This window comes from Artibeus jamaicensis, unplaced genomic scaffold, assembly GCF_021234435.1.
Source record: "Artibeus jamaicensis isolate MK-2021 breed Jamaican fruit bat unplaced genomic scaffold, CSHL_Jam_final contig_685, whole genome shotgun sequence".
Taxonomy (NCBI): Eukaryota; Metazoa; Chordata; class Mammalia; order Chiroptera; family Phyllostomidae; genus Artibeus; species Artibeus jamaicensis.
The window spans coordinates 22,830,263-22,848,964 of NW_026521924.1; the positions used below are offsets into that span (position 1 = coordinate 22,830,263).

At 41.5% G+C, this 18,702-nt stretch overlaps 1 protein-coding gene across 3 annotated transcripts in view; it reads right to left on the reverse strand.

Moving 5' to 3' along the window:
• Positions 1-18,702, reverse strand: part of CHD6 (chromodomain helicase DNA binding protein 6) — a 172,369-nt gene that overhangs the window by 84,397 nt on the left and 69,270 nt on the right. For all 3 annotated transcript variants that reach the window (XM_037164551.2, XM_053671404.1, XM_053671403.1), the window contains 5 exons: positions 13,196-13,343; positions 11,237-11,386; positions 3,473-3,535; positions 3,092-3,150; positions 2,243-2,360 (listed from right to left, as the gene is read on the reverse strand). In XM_037164551.2, the coding sequence (XP_037020446.2) occupies positions 2,243-2,360; positions 3,092-3,150; positions 3,473-3,535; positions 11,237-11,386; positions 13,196-13,343 (538 nt within the window). The remainder of the gene's footprint in view (positions 1-2,242; positions 2,361-3,091; positions 3,151-3,472; positions 3,536-11,236; positions 11,387-13,195; positions 13,344-18,702) is intronic.

The following is an 18,702-nucleotide window of genomic DNA, read 5'->3' on the forward strand; positions in this document are numbered from 1 at the left end:
CGGGATGCACCTCAGCCAAGGTGAGGCTTCCCTGTTGATTGCTGTGGTGCGTGCAAAAATCAGCACAAAGAGGGCGCTCTTTTCCACTGCTCCCTGTTCCAAAAAGCACCTGTGAAAACTCAGAATTACGGTTTCTTCTTCTTAATACAACAGCAATGAACAGCCAACACTGGCAGGAGGCATGAGGGTGCTTCTGGGGCAGAGATAATGTTCTATTTCCTGGTCCGGGCAGTGCTTACGCCGGTGTGTTTATTCTGTGAGAGTTCGCTGAGCTGTACATGCCCTTGGATTTATCTTTATGGACATTATGCTTCAAAAAAGGGTACTTGCAAAACAATAATAAACAGCACTTAGATATACTTAACATGTGTCTGGAGTTACACTAAACGCTTCCATTTAAGTCTCAAAACTATTTTCTAGAGTAGGTGCTATAATTACAGATGAGAAAACTGACTCAGAGAGGCTAGGTAACGTATCCAAGGTCACAGAGCTGCAAGAACGGGAATGTTTACCAGGTCTTTCTTACCCAGAGGCCCTCTTCCTTGTCTGCTGGAATGTTCTTACTGCCCCTTGTTCGAAGGCATGTTACGTGCTATCCAGTTTCATCTTCTACTTAATGTATAAGTACTTTTTACAGCATTCCTGGCAAATCCACACTTGGTTTCAACTATCCCATGCTCAAAAACATACCGCCTTCTAAGATCTGACCCACTGCCAAGACAGTTTTACCTCTGTCTGTTCAGCAGTAGCGGCATGATCTTTATCGTTGTTACTATTAAATTACAGCCTAATTTCTATCCTGTAACTGTGACTCACTGGTCTGAACTGTTTCCTCTACAGCAGCGGTAACCAAGTTGACTCCCTCCTGTGTTGGCTCTTCAACAATCCCCTCCCTATCTGGGTTAAGTAGCCGCAGGTGTCCAACTGTTCTTCAGGTGCCATGTTTCCAGATCCCTTAAGGACACATGTGGAATAGTGACCATGAGCCAGGCACTGCGCTAAGCACTTCTGTAAACACTGTCATTCACTCCTCCAAGGTATTCTGTGAGGTTGATACTATTAGGAATTCTGGTTTTAGTACAGATGAGGACACTGAGTCTGCCAGAGGCTCTGTAAGCCCACCCAGCTGTGTGTGTGGGGGTGGAGAGGGGGGGTCTTGCTCCAGAGCCCAGGTTCTAAGCAGTCCTCCTCCCACTTTTGTTCTCAATCTCTCTGCTATGCTGCTCAGACTTGCAGCACCCCTCACTGACTCCTGGTACCCCCAAATAAACATAACACTTAGGAATGAAAACAGCAAGGCAGAGCATGACTGTGCCATTGGTGCAGTGTAGGATTAATGTTCCTTTTTAAGCAGACACACCCTACTCTTGACTCATAGTAAACTTGCAACTGCACTGGCAATAAATATCGTTTCTCCCCAGGACTGCTATCCAGTCGTTCTCCCCGTTCTACTTGTAGAAAAAAATCTTTAATGCAAATGCATGACATTACATTTTATTGCCATTTTATTTCATTGATCCCAACCTGTCTAGGCAAACCTGAACTTTGATTTTGTTGTTTATCCTGCCAGAGTTGGGTCTGGTCTCTGGAAAGAATTTGGGTTTCAGTTAGAAGGCCTCCACCCCTATGGAGCGTGGGAACTTGACGTCCCTTGAGCCAGAGTCTCCTTCACACTGCTACCCCTTCCCCTGGCAACCTCATAAAGTGCCAGGAAATAATGGATATGAAGAAAGACGTTCTCCCCAAAGCTAAGTTATTATGTACTTTGTAAGGATATCAATTATCCAAATTATTAATAAAAACATTAAATAGGTCAAGACCAAAGACAGTGTTACAGGAACTACACCCCGCTATCAGTCCTTAATTTTGTGATGTCCCCCAGTCTTCTCAAAGCCTTTCCTTCCCACAATAGTGCTGTTGCATTATTTCTTTAAGTCCTGACACAATTTCTTCTCCCTATTCCCAATCAAAGAAAACTCATTCCCTTAGAAATAAATCAGAAAACAGACACACAGAGCTTTGTAAGCTATATTAAGAAGCAAGATTTGCTCCTCATACCTTAGTGGATAATTTGTTTTCTTTAGCTTAAGTCTGGACTAGTTTTGTGACAAATCTAATGCATACTTAGCAATTCAACTACAGCAACAGATCTGCTCAAAACTTCAATTTTAAGAAACTTACACCCGCTATTTAATACTGCAAGAAAAGCTGTGCTCAAATTAGCCAGTAAATATTGCTTCACCTCAGTGAAAATGTGCTTCATCTGGGCTTGTTTATTCCTGAATCGCTTTATCTTCTGTGCGATGCGAGGGTCCTTTTCGAGCTCTTCCATTGTGGCCCATTTACAGTGTAAGTAGGAGCTGTCCAACAACACAAATTGTGACATAAGCACAGGACTGGCATATCACTAAACATTAAAGTGTTTCAATATACGATGACCATCTAACACAGAAGCAACTGAATGGTCCATTGTGAAACTGCTGGAGATTGGGCCTGGAAGGGCTTTGCCCTTAAGGGCAAAAAGAGAAGACACAACGCAGCAATTCCAGGCAATGGAGCACTCTGTGGCCTCCACAGAAATTGGCTCAGACTACTGGCCCAGTTGCTCAGCTGGTTAGAGCATCGTCCTAATAAGCCAAGGTTGCAGATATGATTCCCAGTCAAGGAACATACAACAGTCAAGCGATGACTGTGTAATACACGTTAGTGAAAGTGAGCACACAGCAGAGGACTAGAGAAAAATGAAGGGGAAAAGGTATAGGCTATAAGAATAGCGGTTCTCTACCCTGGGTGCAAATGAGAATCACACAGAAAGTAAAAAAAAAAAACAACAAAACAATTCTGGGGACTACTCTCAGATCTGAGTCAACAGATCTTGAGTGGAGCAAGGACTTTAGTTGTTTTAAAGTTTGTGGGTGGTTCTGTGTGCAGCCAAAGTTGAGCACCACCACCTAAGGTGAATCTGAGTCAACTAAATCCATGAGTCATGCCTTAGGGGCCATTCTGGGAAAACATGGATGATGCTGTGATAGGGAAAGAAAGTTTTATGCATATAAAATTTAAATACAAATAATACATTAAATAGACGTACAAATTTCTATACTTAACGTAGAATAGCTCCAAGTCGAATGGGGGTTCTCCTGGGTGAACCTGTAACCAAGAGCAAGCAAGTTAATTAACCCACATAAAGGTGATCCCTGCAGATCACCTTTACATGCTAAAAAAACAGGTAAATCAACACCTCAGCCTGGTTCTAATACAGATTTCTCAAGGCCCAATTTTGGGCTTTCTCACATATTTGAAAATTTTATGTCCTAAAAATCTTCTGGGGGGTGTAAAACTAAGTACTGACTAGCCAGATAATGCTCATGCCTAGCTCTCACTCCAGCCAGGAATGACCATTCCAGGTTCTCTAACCAAATATGTCTCCACAGAGAGGATCATCAGTGCTGGTGATATAAAAGCCACCAACCTCCTGGACAGTCTTGGATGCCAGAATCTTCTCAATGATATTTGCGTCATCTTCTGGAGGCTCCTGGAGATGGAAGTTAAAAAGAAAGAAAATTACTGGCACCACAGAATCCAAGAAATAATTCTGTTAAGAACTACTACAATAGGCACTACTGCATCAGAAGTTCACCTTTGAATACCAAGGCCTCCCTCCTATCACAGAGGGAGACCACGGAGTGATAAAAAGAGAAAATCTTCTAACTTCTGGGCACAACCCTATTCCCCCTACTCTCCAACACACATGTGCTCAGAAGGTATTCTGCTTTTCGGATCTGCCTTTAGCAACACTAAAATCGGTCCTAGGGCTTCCCTCCTCTGCCAAAACTGTCTACACATTGCCTCGATCTTTCTTCACCAAGGTGTTACATGAAAGAATCTGGGGGCTTTAGAATCAGAAGGTCCAAATTTTAATACCTATTGACATTGGGCAAGTCAATTAACACCTCATGGTTTCCAAATCTATTAATATAGGAGTTAAAAATTCATATCTCACTGAGTTACTGAGAGGATAAAATGGCACAGGAAAACATTTTTGGAGAGTAAGCACTATACAAACGATGGTGTAATTATTCTCTTCTAAACTGTACCATCTTTCCCCTCTGTACCTAGAAAAGACTGTTTCACTGATGAACCTTGACTACAAATTCCAATTGAAAACAAATTAATTCCTTCCTTTCCTTCCCTATATACACATTGCCATCACTAGGCTTTTAATCTCCATGATATATGTTTCTACAGAGTATGTGATTTTTAAAAATCTGCATGAAAAATGACAAACTTAAAGAAAGAATGCATTGAGTCACAACACACTGGCATTTAACATTCTTTCTAGTGCTTTAAGTAGTTTTATTTCAGTGGTTTTCTATGCACAATATGACCTTTCTAGATCTATTACTTACCATGATATGAGACTTAGAATTGTATGCAAAAAGAATGTTCATCACAACAATCCTTACTTTCAAAATAACTATATGGGTGCCTGATCAGAACTTCCCAAAAGGATGGTTTATTCTGCACATTACTGTCTTCAGTCTACCCATTTTGGGCTCAACTGTCACAAAGCCATACCACTAGAGAAAACATTATGTCTTCTAGGATCTTAAATCAAGCTTTTCTCTGAAAAGTGATAGTTAAAAAAAAATTGAGGAGGGCAGATGACAGATGGTAGAAAAGAAGTAAGGAAATCAGCAGGCACTGACAGATGTCCCCAAAGGTTACAAATGGTTATTACATTCCCCTAGACACATGGCACTGTGCTAGGTGCCATGCCGAAGTTAATCCAGAATGACAAGTCTTTCCCCACAGCTCAACAAGGGATGGGTGAACTGTGCCTACCATACATTAGGAGAAAGCTTTTGTTTTTCTGTTTAAGTATTTGTTCTGCCTGATTCTTTAGCACAAGTTAGCAAAGGAAGAGGGAGTTGACTGTTCACTACTTGTCTTCTTCCACTTGAGACAAACCTGTTGGATGTAGCTAGATGCCTTGAAAAGGCTACGTAAAAGTGGGTAATCAACAACTATTTGTTGAATGCTAAATAACAAGTGGAAGAGAAAGAGAAGGAAATACATACAGAAATAAAGCACCAAACTCACCAGGACCACAGACTGGAGACAGTTATTATTATTCTTAATCTGCATCACTTAACTAAAAAGTCTCCCCCTTCTCCATATACTTGGACCTATCCTACACTATCAGAATGGCCAACAGCAAAGGGCCAAAGCTCAGTGTACTTTCTTGATCAGTAAAGATCACTACTGCAAACTTGTAGCCAATCAACAGCGTTCTATGGGAAGTGGAAAGTGAGCAAAGGAACAGGTGGGTTCAGAGAAACTAGACTAATTAACCAATTTCCTTCCTTCCTACTTCCCTCCTAATTTTCTTCCATACTATTTACTGTGTCTTAAGTTTATGCACTGGTCTGACAGAAATAATGAGCTATGGTCTTCATCATCAAGGAACGACCAGACATGCCAACATAATGCTTTACATCCAGTATGCAGAGGCCTCAAGTGTACAACTGCTGGCCTCAAGTGTATAATGGATGGATTTCTACATAAACAAATACACATTTGTATAAGTACCAGATCAAATTATATAACATTTCTAACAGTTTGGAAGACCCTCAGCCCTCATGAGAAGTAACTACTATTCAGACTTCTACCACTACTGATTAGTTTTGACTATTACTAAACTTTGTATAAACTGAGTCATATATTATGTAGTTCATTCTTCTGTGTTGTAGTTTGTTGTATTAATACACTACCACTTATTTATCCATTGTACTGTCAAGGAATATTTCAGTTGCTTCCGATGTTAACATACGTCTTTTGTTACACAAATGCACTCATTTACCCTGAATACACACAGAGTGGAACTGCTAGACTATGAGTTTGATTATATGTTGGGTATTAATGCATCTTGTCAAAGCTTTTTCCTAAAGTGACTGTAGCAATTATTATACCCACCAGCAACGCATGGGTGGTTCAGTTGACTTGATACTGTCAGTCTTTAAAACTTGAACAATTCCAGTCACTGTGTAGTATTCTCTCTTTAATTCACATTTCCTTGATAACTGGGGATGCTAAAAACCATTTCCTGTGCCTACCGGCCATGTAGCCATCATCTTTGTGAAGCTCCTATTCAAGTCATTTACCTACTTTTTAAATTACCCTCCATTTAGATTTGCAAGAGATCTTTATATACTTCTATATAAGAGTTCTCTGTCAGGTATATAGATTATAAACATTTTCTACCAATCTATGGGTCTTTTCAATCTGTAAATGTGTCTTTTGATGGACAAAGGCTCTATATAATCCACCTTACTGATCTTCTCTCTTATGTATTTTTATGTCCTGTTTAAGGAATACTTGCTGCCACTGCAGCCACTTGTTAAGCCACATGTGATTCAAAACATTCTTGTCACCACATTGAAAAAGAAATAAACAGATGAAACGGATTTTAACGTAGTTTATTTAAACAATATATCCAAAATATTATCACTTCAATATGTAATCATATTGAATTCTTAAGATATTATATATATGTATATATATTTTTTTCATCCCAAGTCTTTAAAACCCAGTGTATACTTCACACTCACAGCAAGCACGCCTCCTTTGGACCGGCCACGTGTCAAGTACTTAACAGCCACAGACGGCTGGGCGCAGCTGCACCAGGCAGCACAGATTTGTTTGGTCCCGTCGGCCTATCTGTTCTATAACAACACTACCCTGACTTCACACTGTAGCTTCATTACAAAGTGTGGATGACAGTAAGTCTTCCAACTTCGTTCTTTTTCACCACTGCTTTGGATATTCTAGGTCTTTCGCATTTCCATGATCGATTTCCACCCAAATACACCCTACTTAGATTTTGACTGGGACTGAATTGTAGACATCTTAACAATTATGAATACATGTATGTCACATATTATTTCATTTATTTATGTCTTCTCTAATTTTTCAGCAATGTTTTTCCCATAGAGAGCCTGTGTATATTGAGAGTTATTCCAGAGTATCTAATAACACTGATGTTATTATAAATGACATTTTACAATTTTCGTTTCCTGATTTCATCTTGCTAGTTTATAAAAATAGATTTTTTTGTCTTCCTGACCAACAAGTTAGATAAATTCACATTTACTAATTCTAATGGTTTCTCCATTTTGTTGAATTTGCTACACACAATCATGTCATCTGCAACTAACAGTCTTACTTCTTCCTTTCCATCTTTTAACTTTTTATTTCTCCTTTTTCCTTACTGCAGTAGCCAGAACCTCTAGAACATTTCTAAATATAGGTGATACTAGTGGAATCTTCTCCTTCATCCCAAATTCAAAGGGAAAATATTCAATTACCCAGTTAATATAACATTAGCTGTCAGTTTTTACGTAGAGGTTTTTAAGATGTTCTTTCTGTCTTTGGTTTCCCACAGTTTAAGATATATGCCTAGGTGTGGTTTTCCTTTTTGTATTTTTCCTACTTGGGAGTGACCTGATGTTGCATCTACTAGTTGGTATCTCCCGTATCAAAATAGGAAGGGAAATTGACTTTTTCCCCCCCTAAACAAAACAGAGATTGTGCATAAAAGTATGATCATATGTGTATAAACACTCAGTGTATACAGATACACACAGATATAAACTAAATCTGCTCACCAAACACACTTCCATAACAACCATCTGTTCTCAACTGCTTGGAATTTTCTCAAATTATCCTTCAAAGACGACCATTTTAATTCATTCACGTTCATGTCAGAGACTTACATAACTAAACATTTTTTCTTAGGGGGGGACAAAAGGGAGTGATATTCAGAGGCACCGACAAATCGGAATAGTTGCAGGCTCTGAACACACAGGATGTGGAGTTCCTGAGGACTCCTGACTTTGAGAATAACTAATATCGACACAACAGTCTTAACAGTACAAAACAGAGGATGGAAAAGTGTGATAACCGAGTTTTTGTCTGAGTAGTTCCTAGGAGTTGCTGTTAATTTTACTTTATTAAAACTCTATCATGCCTGAGAGAGTGAATAAGAAAAAAAAGATGCAAGGCCTATCCTAAAATAGCTCATGGTTTAGAAGGAAACAAAACAAAACAAAACAAAACAAAAAAACAAGGATAATGAGAAAGTTAATCACAGTAGAGGGCTATGGAACACAGGAGAGGGGCACTTATCCCCCCCCCCTCAGGGGGAATGAGTAGGGAGCTTCTTGGGGGAGGTAATAACTGAGCTCAGCCTGCCAGGCACAGGAAAAGGCCACACAAAGCAGAGGGTTCTATCTACAAAGACATAGCAGCATGTCACAAGAGAGCACCAGAGGTTGAATCTCATTCAAATTCAACTCGTGTTCCAAAAGATAAAATCATACACACCACACTAATCATAGGAGGCAAAAACTGAGACAACCTTGTAAAAACCTATACATTATAAATGTGCAACTGTGAAAGTTGCCTCTGTTCCAGGTACCAACACAGTGTGACAAAGAAGAGCTAAGCAAGGAGTCAGCATCAGAAAAGAAACACTTCCAGTCCCCAAATCCTACCTCGCTCCTAGTCAGGGGACTGGCCTCTGGATTCTAAAGCAGGCTGAGTGAGATAATCTGCCAGTCTTGAGCTAGAATGAATCATGCATAAAGATGTTTTTAGCAACTCACCACTAGGTAACCAATGCTGAGATTGCAATTTGGGGCTGGGACAGGGGCCAGCAGTCACAGCATTGGGTTGGGCATGCTGATAAGACAGTGCTCAGAACTGCAAAGAGGTACCAGCAGGGCCTTTTCTTATGCCTATTTCAGACTCTTCTCTGCCCCAACCTAAAGCCAGCCAGCAAGCAGACACCCACCCCAAGGGCCTCAGGAGAAAGGTGGAAAAAAGCTTCCCCTACTTCAACTGACTTTCTGTGCCACTGCATGCTTTGAGGATTGCCTGGAATCCAAGATGAGATCCAAGGCTTTCAAGCTTCACATCAGCCTGGGAAATCTTTGTTCACAACTCACCAGGAAGCCCAACAGATGAAAGTGAAGCTGTTTTGCTCTGCAGCAGCTAGGGCTCCATCGAGCACTGAATCTGAAACCCATTCAGCCCCTCACAAGCTGTCTGCCCTGCATGCTGGGCAGACCTGTGGCCCAGTTGCTTTCCTGAATATCAGCAGCACCAAAACCACATTATCAAGCCTCCTTCCTGCTTAAATTTAGTAACAATATTTGAGGCATGATTAAAGGAACTTCAGATTCTATCTTGTATTTCACCACATATAAGTATATGTGTGTATGATCTGTACACACACACACAAACACACATGGCCCTCTCTTTGCGGTCCCCTTAAGAGAGTAACAAGAGTCTTAAGGTACATAAAATGTCCTCAATCGTTTCTGTCAGATCAGCTAGTTCTGCCCTCTAGGTGCCAGGGGAGAAGTCTTAACAACAATTGAAATATGGCTAATGACTCAGGCTAAATGGCTAGTAGAAGGAAATAGAATCCCTTGCAGTTTTTAAAACACCAAGCCAACCATAAAATCTCAAAGAAAAGAAAGCCCATTAGAAAGCAATATAATCCTATCAACTCAGTCTGAGAAGGCTACTCTTAACTATTTGCTAGAAGAGCACGGCAATGACAATAGATGACTTACTATTCCTCTAAGTCTTATATGCATCATTTGGATAACCCTTAGCACAGAGACATGAAATCAACTCCTAGTGCTAGTCACTAATCAACCACTACTATGTACCCATGACCTGGATCATTCTGTGCCTGTTTCTTTATTGTTAAAAAAGGGACAACGACCCCTGCTCCTAGTTCCCTTCCATGCCAACAGAGTGAAAGGCCAGGTAATGTTACGTAAAAATACTTCAAGTTGGAGGTCAGGTGGTTTAAACAGATAAAGTACTGTCGGCCTCAGTAAGCCGTGCTGGTCTCCAGGAGAAAGGACAGGTATTTGTGCTGCTGCCGCACATGCAGAGCCCTGGATTCTGCCAAGTCAGCAACGGTGACTCGGTAACAACAGGCGCCCGCGTCCCACAATATGCTGCTGGCAGTGATGCCCCTCCTACATGCTCAGCCTGCCTCTCCTTTTGCTTCTCATTTCTCCTTGGTGAGCTCCTTGGCACAGACCTCCTCCTTTTAATCATTTACCACTCTTCCTTTCTAGCGTCTGGGCGTCAAGTCCTAATGCTGTCCTTTCCTTCCGTGATCCTGCTGCCAGTGGAAAGCCCTAAAATGTAAATATGGCCATCCTGCTTCTCTGCTTGAACTCATCAAGGCCTCCTACCTGTCTCTGATCTACATACAGTACTAAGGGCCAAATACCTTAGCTGACATTCAAGAATCTACATTATGTGACTTCCTACCACCCAGGGCTTATCTCCCACTGCTCCTTAAATTAGACCCTAACACCCCACCAGGTTCATCCACCTGGCATACCACAACTTGTGGGACCACTCGGGCTCTGGGGCTTTAGTTCATGTTGGAAATTACTCCTCCTAAAACCCCGACCGACGTCCCTTTCCTGACCAGGCCTCCTCTGTGTAGCTACAGTCCCTAGCACACACATGTAGCGCTGCACTCAACATAGTAGTAGTATAGCCACATGCTCCTTCTCCTACATACAGCTCCTGAGAGGCGGGGACCTACCCTTGCAGTGGACTCTCAGTACTGGAATCACTAGTTCATGTAATTTTATTCATGGAACGACTATTTACCATGTATTAGGCTGTTCTAATGAGAACAACAAACATACAAATGAAATGAGGTCATAAATCCAAATTACGAGTTGTTGTAACTGCTGTGAAGGAAACACAAAGGAGTGAAACAGAATCATTAGCCTGAGGGGCGGGGACCGACTCTGGAAGATGGGGAACCACGCATGTAAAACGTGAAGCGCTCTGAGAGATGGTGAAGTGCATTCCAGGAAGAAGGAACAACACATACGAAGGCCTGCGGGTGGGGAAGAACTGCTCGTTCAGGCATTAAAAGACGGCAAGTCTTTTGGCTGAAGAGTCCTGAGAGAGACAAGGAAAAATTGTTCATCTGAAAATGTTTTTGGGGAAATAGAGAGCGCAGTGGTCGAGGATCCTGCTTGGCACAGTAAGAGGCTGAATTTTATTCTAAATGCAACAGGAAGCCATCTGAAGGTTATAAGCAGTAGTTAAATGATGTACCTTAAGCTTTAGCAAACAGCCACAGAACAACTCCATCACAGGCCAGCACCCCACCCAAAGGCTGTACCTCTGCCTGCCAAGCCAGGGTAGAAGCAGAGAGGGCGGACGTTCGGCCTGCTCCGAGAACAGCGATTGTTTCCCCATCATCATCCACCACCTTGAAATCCAGGTCCTCATTGTATTTCCTGCGCTTCACCTGCCGTCCAGAGCGTCGTTTCTGCAGGACAAAGACACCGTCAGAGAGAGAAGCTCTGTGCATCACAGGTAGAAGTCTGTACAAGAACACCCTCAACCATACTCACTAACATGCAAAGGAGACCTTTCTTACTTTACGAAAGGAATCTTCCTCAAACACAACTCTTTTAAGAACTAAATTCACTCAAAACGGGACCCAGATGAGGGAGGGAATCCAAACTGCCAGGAACTGAGAAGGCACAGTCTGAGAATCCAGTGAGATGTGTTTTATTCATCAAAGGCAGTAACTTCTCACCTCCTTTCTAGCACTGGTTCCTACTTCAGTAAAACAGAGATGGGAGGAAAACTCCATCATCTTTGAGGTCCCTTCTAGCATAGCTGGCAGCTCTGATTTTATGACAATGGTACGAGAGTTGACTTCGGTTTTGCTTGAGTTCATGATACCTGCCATATAATGCCTAAAAACCTAAGTAATATCAATTTAATTACAATCTGGTAGTACCCCCTGAAATGCAAGGAGACATCTTAAGGGTGACAAAACAAGACTCATGAGTCACCATCTGAGGACTCATCTATAATTAAGAAGCTTATGACCTTTTACAGATAACATTCTGCAACAAAGCAGCCCAGTGGCTCTCTTCCAACAGAAAACACACAGTCCGTCTCCATGTACACATCACATCCAAGCAGCAGAAACACACCGGGAGCCAGTCACCAGCTGGCTCACTCTCAAATACTTAAAAAAAAACAAAAGCAAAACCCCATCTCCCTTATTTTTTAAAAGACATCTCCTGGGCCTCTCTCGGTGTTCCTAGCATTTCTTTATTATGTCACCTCTGTAACATTCAGTTTTATGTGAGGGATCAAGCCTATATAAAAAACCTCCTACCCAATCTCACATAAAGATCTCCATCCTAGAAACACTTACCCCCCCCCCACTGCCATCAACCAGCAACCTGATGTGCCTCTGCCTCTGCCAATCAGGACATCTAGTAGTCACAAGCCCAAATTTACAGGCAGTGAGGGGGTCTTGGCTCTGACACCCCCACACTACTACTTATTACCACTATGACATGAGGAGCCGACACCTTCCAGCAATGACTACCACCCAGACATCTCTGAGGATCCAGCTGATAAGTGACATTGTAGTGCATTGGTCTTATTCTAAGTGGTCCCCGTGCAGCCACACAGCCCAGATAAACTGCTGTGGATGTCACAGAAGCGAATGCTTTCAAATCCCAGAACTCACACCCAAGAGAGGCTGCTTCAACTCAGGGAGAACATTCCTACCAATGTCGTAGGCACACTCTGGCACATTTTTAGGAATCCCATTTAGGGGGGCAACTCCTTTTGTTCACATTTAGTCAAACTTTCCTTCCTGTTTTTGGCACAATAAAGACACCCCTGGTTTTTCCAGCACCTGAGATTATGAAAATGCCCTTATGCAAAGACTGGCCCATCTCTGAGTCCTTCCCAAATACATTAACTACATGGCAAAACAGGGCCCCAAGCCTTAACTAGCATAGCTCACGATTCCACTTGCCCCATTCACTCTCTCACTGCTGAATATGCTGCTTTCCAAGAAGGAAGCAAGCTCCACTAAAAAACTGGAGATTGTTTTATACTAATAACCTTATACTAAAATCCAGGGTGCTAGGGAAAAGGCCTGTGGTCTTTTGGTGCTCACCCACCAGAACCGTGAAAGCCCAGCCCAGATCTGTGCACAAGGGGTGCAGGCTTGAGAGAGGGACAGAGGAGCAACAGGATCAGCATCTGCAAGATCCCACCTGGCAAGCGCAACCTCCACCAGGGCTCCCGGCCACAGCTGTACCTGGCTGTCTGTAGACTCAGTGGATTCCTCAGGACTCCGCAGGGATGGGTTCGACAGGCCCTGATCCAGCTCTAAACTCTCCACTGTGGTTTCACTTTTCCTTTTTCCTTTCTTCTTTTTCTCCACTGGGGTTGGTCCTTGCTCCTTGCTACAAGGAGAAATTCAGAATTAAAACTGTTGGGCAGTTTTTAAAACTAAGATTTCTCAAGTTATGATATCACACCCTGGAATTCCTGGACCAGGGAAGGCTTTAAAGGAGAATCTACAGTAGTTTCTTCCCAGAAATATGCAAAAAAAGGGGAAGAAACAGCTACACGAATTGATGTACAACTCACTTTTTACACCCCTACCATGACAACTATGGCTATGATTAATGTGGTAAGAAATAAAACAGCATGAACACCGTCAAAACACTTACAGTTAATAGAAATGCCTTCTCTAGGAGATGTAATTGCTTTGCAGATACTGAAAATCATCAAATTTCAGTCTCCTTTTAAGTTACGTGGGAGGTGACAGCTCTCTAATCTGTCATCATCCTCTATTGAGAATGGTCTATGTATAAGACTTGAAGTAAGTACCAAAAACTCAAAAATGAAGACAACACTGTCCCTGCCCTTGAAGTTACAATTATGAAAATTCCAAAGACCATGCAGAGCCACAGCCCAAAGAAGTAGATGGAAGCTTCCTGAGAGGTGGAGATGGGCTCAGTGCATCCATCCCACCACCCTGCTAAGACTGCCGTTTTCACGGCTAGTGTTTCCAACATCTCCTCTGAAAACCCTTTCCTGACCCCCCTAGCTGATGGAATCTCTTTCCTACACTCCCAAAGCGTTTCAACTTTTCTTTAAGGTACCCAAACTCTGATCTGTCACCAAAGTTAGTCATTAAACTATGACACCAGCCTCAGAACAATATAGTGCCTGGTTCCTCTGCAGTTGCTCGATAAACATTTGCTGAATGAATGCTGACTATTTTACATTGTGCTTTTCCTAGAGGACAATATATGCTTAATTAAGTTTGATATTTCTCACAGTGATCAATCTTACATCTTATAGAGTAAGTTCTCAATAAATACTGACTAAATCTAGACATGGATATACCAACTGGTGAATTACTTATCATAAGGGAGATACGGGAAAACGCCCAAGTGGAGATATACATACAACTCTGACAGAAAGAAGACAGGAAGGGCTATCGCCATTCTCGTCATTAACACTTCTATGACCACACAGGCAGGCACAGTTCTCTAAGTCCTCTACATGGATTACCTCCTTTACACCTCACAACTGCCTTATAAGGCAGACAGTCTTATTATTCTCATTGTATTAATAGGCATAGTGAGGTTCAGTTAGATTTCCAGGGTAACATGGCGAGTGATCAGTGGAGAAAGGACTTGAACCCAGGAATGCTTTTAACCACAACAGTCCTGGGGAATGGAAGAGTGTTAAGGGCACATTTAGTAAAAGACAGTCTGTGCAGCTGTGTGACAAGGAAATGAACAGAAGCATTAAGGGACAGGCTGGAAAGAAATCAGGCGCACACCAGCCCAGAGTTCAGACCTCGTTCCGTGTGAGAGGGCTACCACGGCACATCCGCACCAGAAGGAATGAAGGCTAGACATAATCAATGGAAACTCAAAGGTGAAAATGATTTTAAAGATCCAGCTGAAGCAGAACCAGTAACTCCTGGCAAGTGACAGAAGGTGGAGGATGAGGAAGGGCCAAAATTATTAGTATTTCCCATCAGGTGAGTTACTGGAAGGTGTGGGGGGAAGGAAAAGCGAAACCCAGCACAATGAGCTTGTGGCAGGAATACCAGCCTGTGATGAACCGGCCTGCTCCTCTTCAACACTCTTCACCCATCACAAAAGTTCTTTATGAAAATGATTTTGGTCCAACGTGAGGCAATGAAATTTAAGGGTTCCTGCCACGTTAGAGAACTTACATTTTAATAGAGGCTTGCACTCTCAAGCAGGGGTAAAAAGCAAAACTTCTCCCACTTACCAGTTCAGGACGGGAGACTCAAGTGAAACAGTTTTAAACATTGATCAATTTTCACAGGAATATTTATCTCATGTTATATGACTTCTCACTAAGAAAACTATAAAGCAATTTATATTCTACAAAGCACTTTTGCATTCCAAGTCTCTTCTGACTGTTAAAACCTCGACTCTGTGAGGGAGCCAGAGCAGATGAGTCTTGTATTTCCAGAGGAAGAAACAGGTTCAAAAGCAGCAAAGGCCCCGAAGCTGGCAGCAGGCAGGGCCGCCCTCCGCGCACCAGACCGACGCCCACAGCCTGCTGCCTTCCAGACCGCGCCAGGTCTCCTGACGCCCCTTTTAAACTCGGCTCCCTTTCATAAATGTAAAACTTCAAATTTCCTTTAATACTATTTGAATCTCAAAATAATGACCGAAATAATCAGCTACAAACATTTCAATGACCCCAAATGCACAAATCTATAGCTGTTGATGGATTTTATGGACCTCTTAACAAAAGCAAGTTTGTACTTAAATTGTGGACACAAGTTTCAAGATAGCTGATCAATATGCCAAAAGTTATAATGATCACGTGCTCAGGGTTCCATTTAACTGTAAAATCTTAAATCCTTCCTCACAGCATTTGAAATCAATTCCATCTATCTAATAAATATAACTTCATCGTATTAAAAAGCTTTGACCGTGTATGTTTCATCTTCATATGCTAGACATATGTGCTTCACCATGAAACATCATACCCAACAGTAAATAAGCTCAAGCCACAATTAAGGAATAGAACCTCCTGAAAATATGAAACTTTACTACCAGACTTGTATATATTTACCTTTCATGTTTTCAGAAATCCATTAAGTAATGGACATAAGCAGCAGCCATTAAGAGAGGCACTTCCAAGGTCAAGTCTGAGGCATGACTATATTTTTCTAGCCAGGGGCTGGGGACAGGATGGAGCAGAGAAAACACCTTCTCAAATATATGTCAGTAAAATAGGAAAATGACTGGTGAAACTGCTCACTTATTTGGGGATAAATAAGAAGATACTCCACCTGGGAAATCTCCAAAGTGATTTTCTGGAGGTTACTTTTGGCAACAAAATCAATTTTGAGTTCCAAAAGTTCTTCCTGGAACTCTTCTGATAAAGATAAATATCAGGAAGAAAAAAATTCCATGTAAAGCTTATAGATAGGATTTTCAAACAGGACATCAGTAAAATATCACCTAAATTCATCCTCCAGAACTAGATAAAACATGTTTTTTTCCCCTCTTTGGAATAAGTTTTAAAAACTTATGCTTGAGAGTTTTACCAAATGAAGATATTTTAACCTCAAAATTGCTACACCCACAGATAGATTTGGTCCATGAATGCTTGTTTGATCCTTAAAGCTCCAAGTTTTTCAAAAATAGTGGCTAAGTAATGTGTAACAAAATGGTGTATGCATATACATTTTCATCCAGCAATTCCGTTTATGGAAATATACTCTAAAGACACCCCCCAAAATATTAATCTACACATACATGAGGTTATTCACTGTAGCATAATTTGGTTATTGCAAAACAATGGAAACTATCTAAATGTCCAAATGTATGTGACTGAATAAGTTAGGATACATATTATGGAGTGCTAGGCAGCCATAAAAACAATGAAGAAAGAATTCTATGAACTGATACAGAACAGTTTCAGAGATAGTGTTAAGTAAAAAATGAAACATGCAAAAAAGTATGTGACTTTTTGTGAAAGAATAAAGGGAAAATAAAATATGCACATGTCAATTTATATTACAAAAGGAAGCTCAGGAAAGATAAACCAAAACACAGTGACCGTCCACAGGGACAGGTGCAGAGAAGGGGTGGAAAGAATCCATACAGGGAAGTGACACTTCTCTGAGGATATCTTTTTACATGAATTTGACTTTTGGAATCATGTTAAAATTCTCCATACTAAAATTTGTTTAAAACTAAGGTGAAAACAACCTGAAATAAAATGAATCTAAGTGTGGTTCAAACAAATAATGTAACAACATTGAATCAAGGGAAAAAATACCTAATTTATGAACATAATATTTGATTAAATACACTCAGCTTTTGGGAACTGTGGGGAGAACAGCAAACAAATCCTGGCCTCTTTTTGGAAGACACACAGATAAAGCAATTCTGAAGTCACTTTAGATGTGGTCCAGGATTCCACAAATGTGTAAATGTGCCGACACTGGGAGCAGGGCTCCCCCTGAGGAAGGGGGAAGATGTAAGTACGAAATGTTATAGGGCCCGGGCAATACTGTGGGATGTGTCTAAGTCGGAGGCATCTGTGTGAACTCAGGTTTTCTAAAATAAGTGTATGGATTGACATGTGCATATAAATGTGCACACATATCATGAATGTATTGTGTGTACATATGTGCATACACACATACATAAATCTCACTCCTCCTAGGTTATAAAGCCGTTAAGCTGTGAGTCTATTGTTGTACGCAGCTAAGATTCAACGTAGTTGTGAAGGATGGAACCGATACCCCCAGAGACACAGGAAGGGCAGCAGGTAAAGAACTCTGGGGGGCTCCTCAACTATAACTCCCGGTCCTGATTCCTTAGGCCAGGAAAACCCCTCTTACCATTTTTTAAAAACTTAATTTATGTCACTTGTAACCAAGAGAGTTCTGAATACAACAAAGGCCTAAACCCTTACCACATAATGGCACTTGATGCTGAATCAAAGCAATCTTATTTTTATAATTCTCTTTTGTAGCTTTCAGAGTTAGAACTGACTAACTTGCAGGACAGAAAACGTGGCAGACTAGATTTTTTAGGCTCCAAGTATTTTCTTTTTGGCAACAAAATCAAACTTGACTTTATAATAAAACAAATATATGCTTTAAAGAAAGCATGTATTTATGACATGCAAGAAACTTCTGACACATGAACTACACCCTCCCAGCAGGACGACTATCAGGCACGAGCAATGTCGACTTACTTGTCTCCTCCAGTCTTCACATTGCTTCATTAACCAAGATTCTGTGCAGATTTCACTCTCTGCAGTTTTGACTAGGTAAATAAGTACCTTTTTTGACTTCCAAATGAGAAATTACATAATGGTATTAAAGCATTAGCTAGATGGACTTCCCCAAACTGTCCTCCCAGCCTACCTCCAGTTCTGCCTCGGGTTTCCTGTCTGGGACTGACAGGCAGAAGCTGGGCGCCGGATCCAGGCATGAGCAGAATGGCTTGTGTGTGTCAGAGCACCGCACCACAACAATGATTTTTTAATTACTTCCCCCCATGGAGCCCAGGTACTGATAATACTTACCAAACTGCATTATTTCAAAAAGACTCATCTTCCCACTTTAAAATTAAATCTTATAACATATCCATCAAAGTCTGAGCAGGGAAGAATCAGCCACTGCCACAGTGAGCTGCCATAATCCCCAAATTCAGAATGACCGAAAATAGCACAAGATGCCAACCACTGCCTGTGCACACATGCACAGGTCTGGGGGGTCCAGCCCGAGAGCCCAGG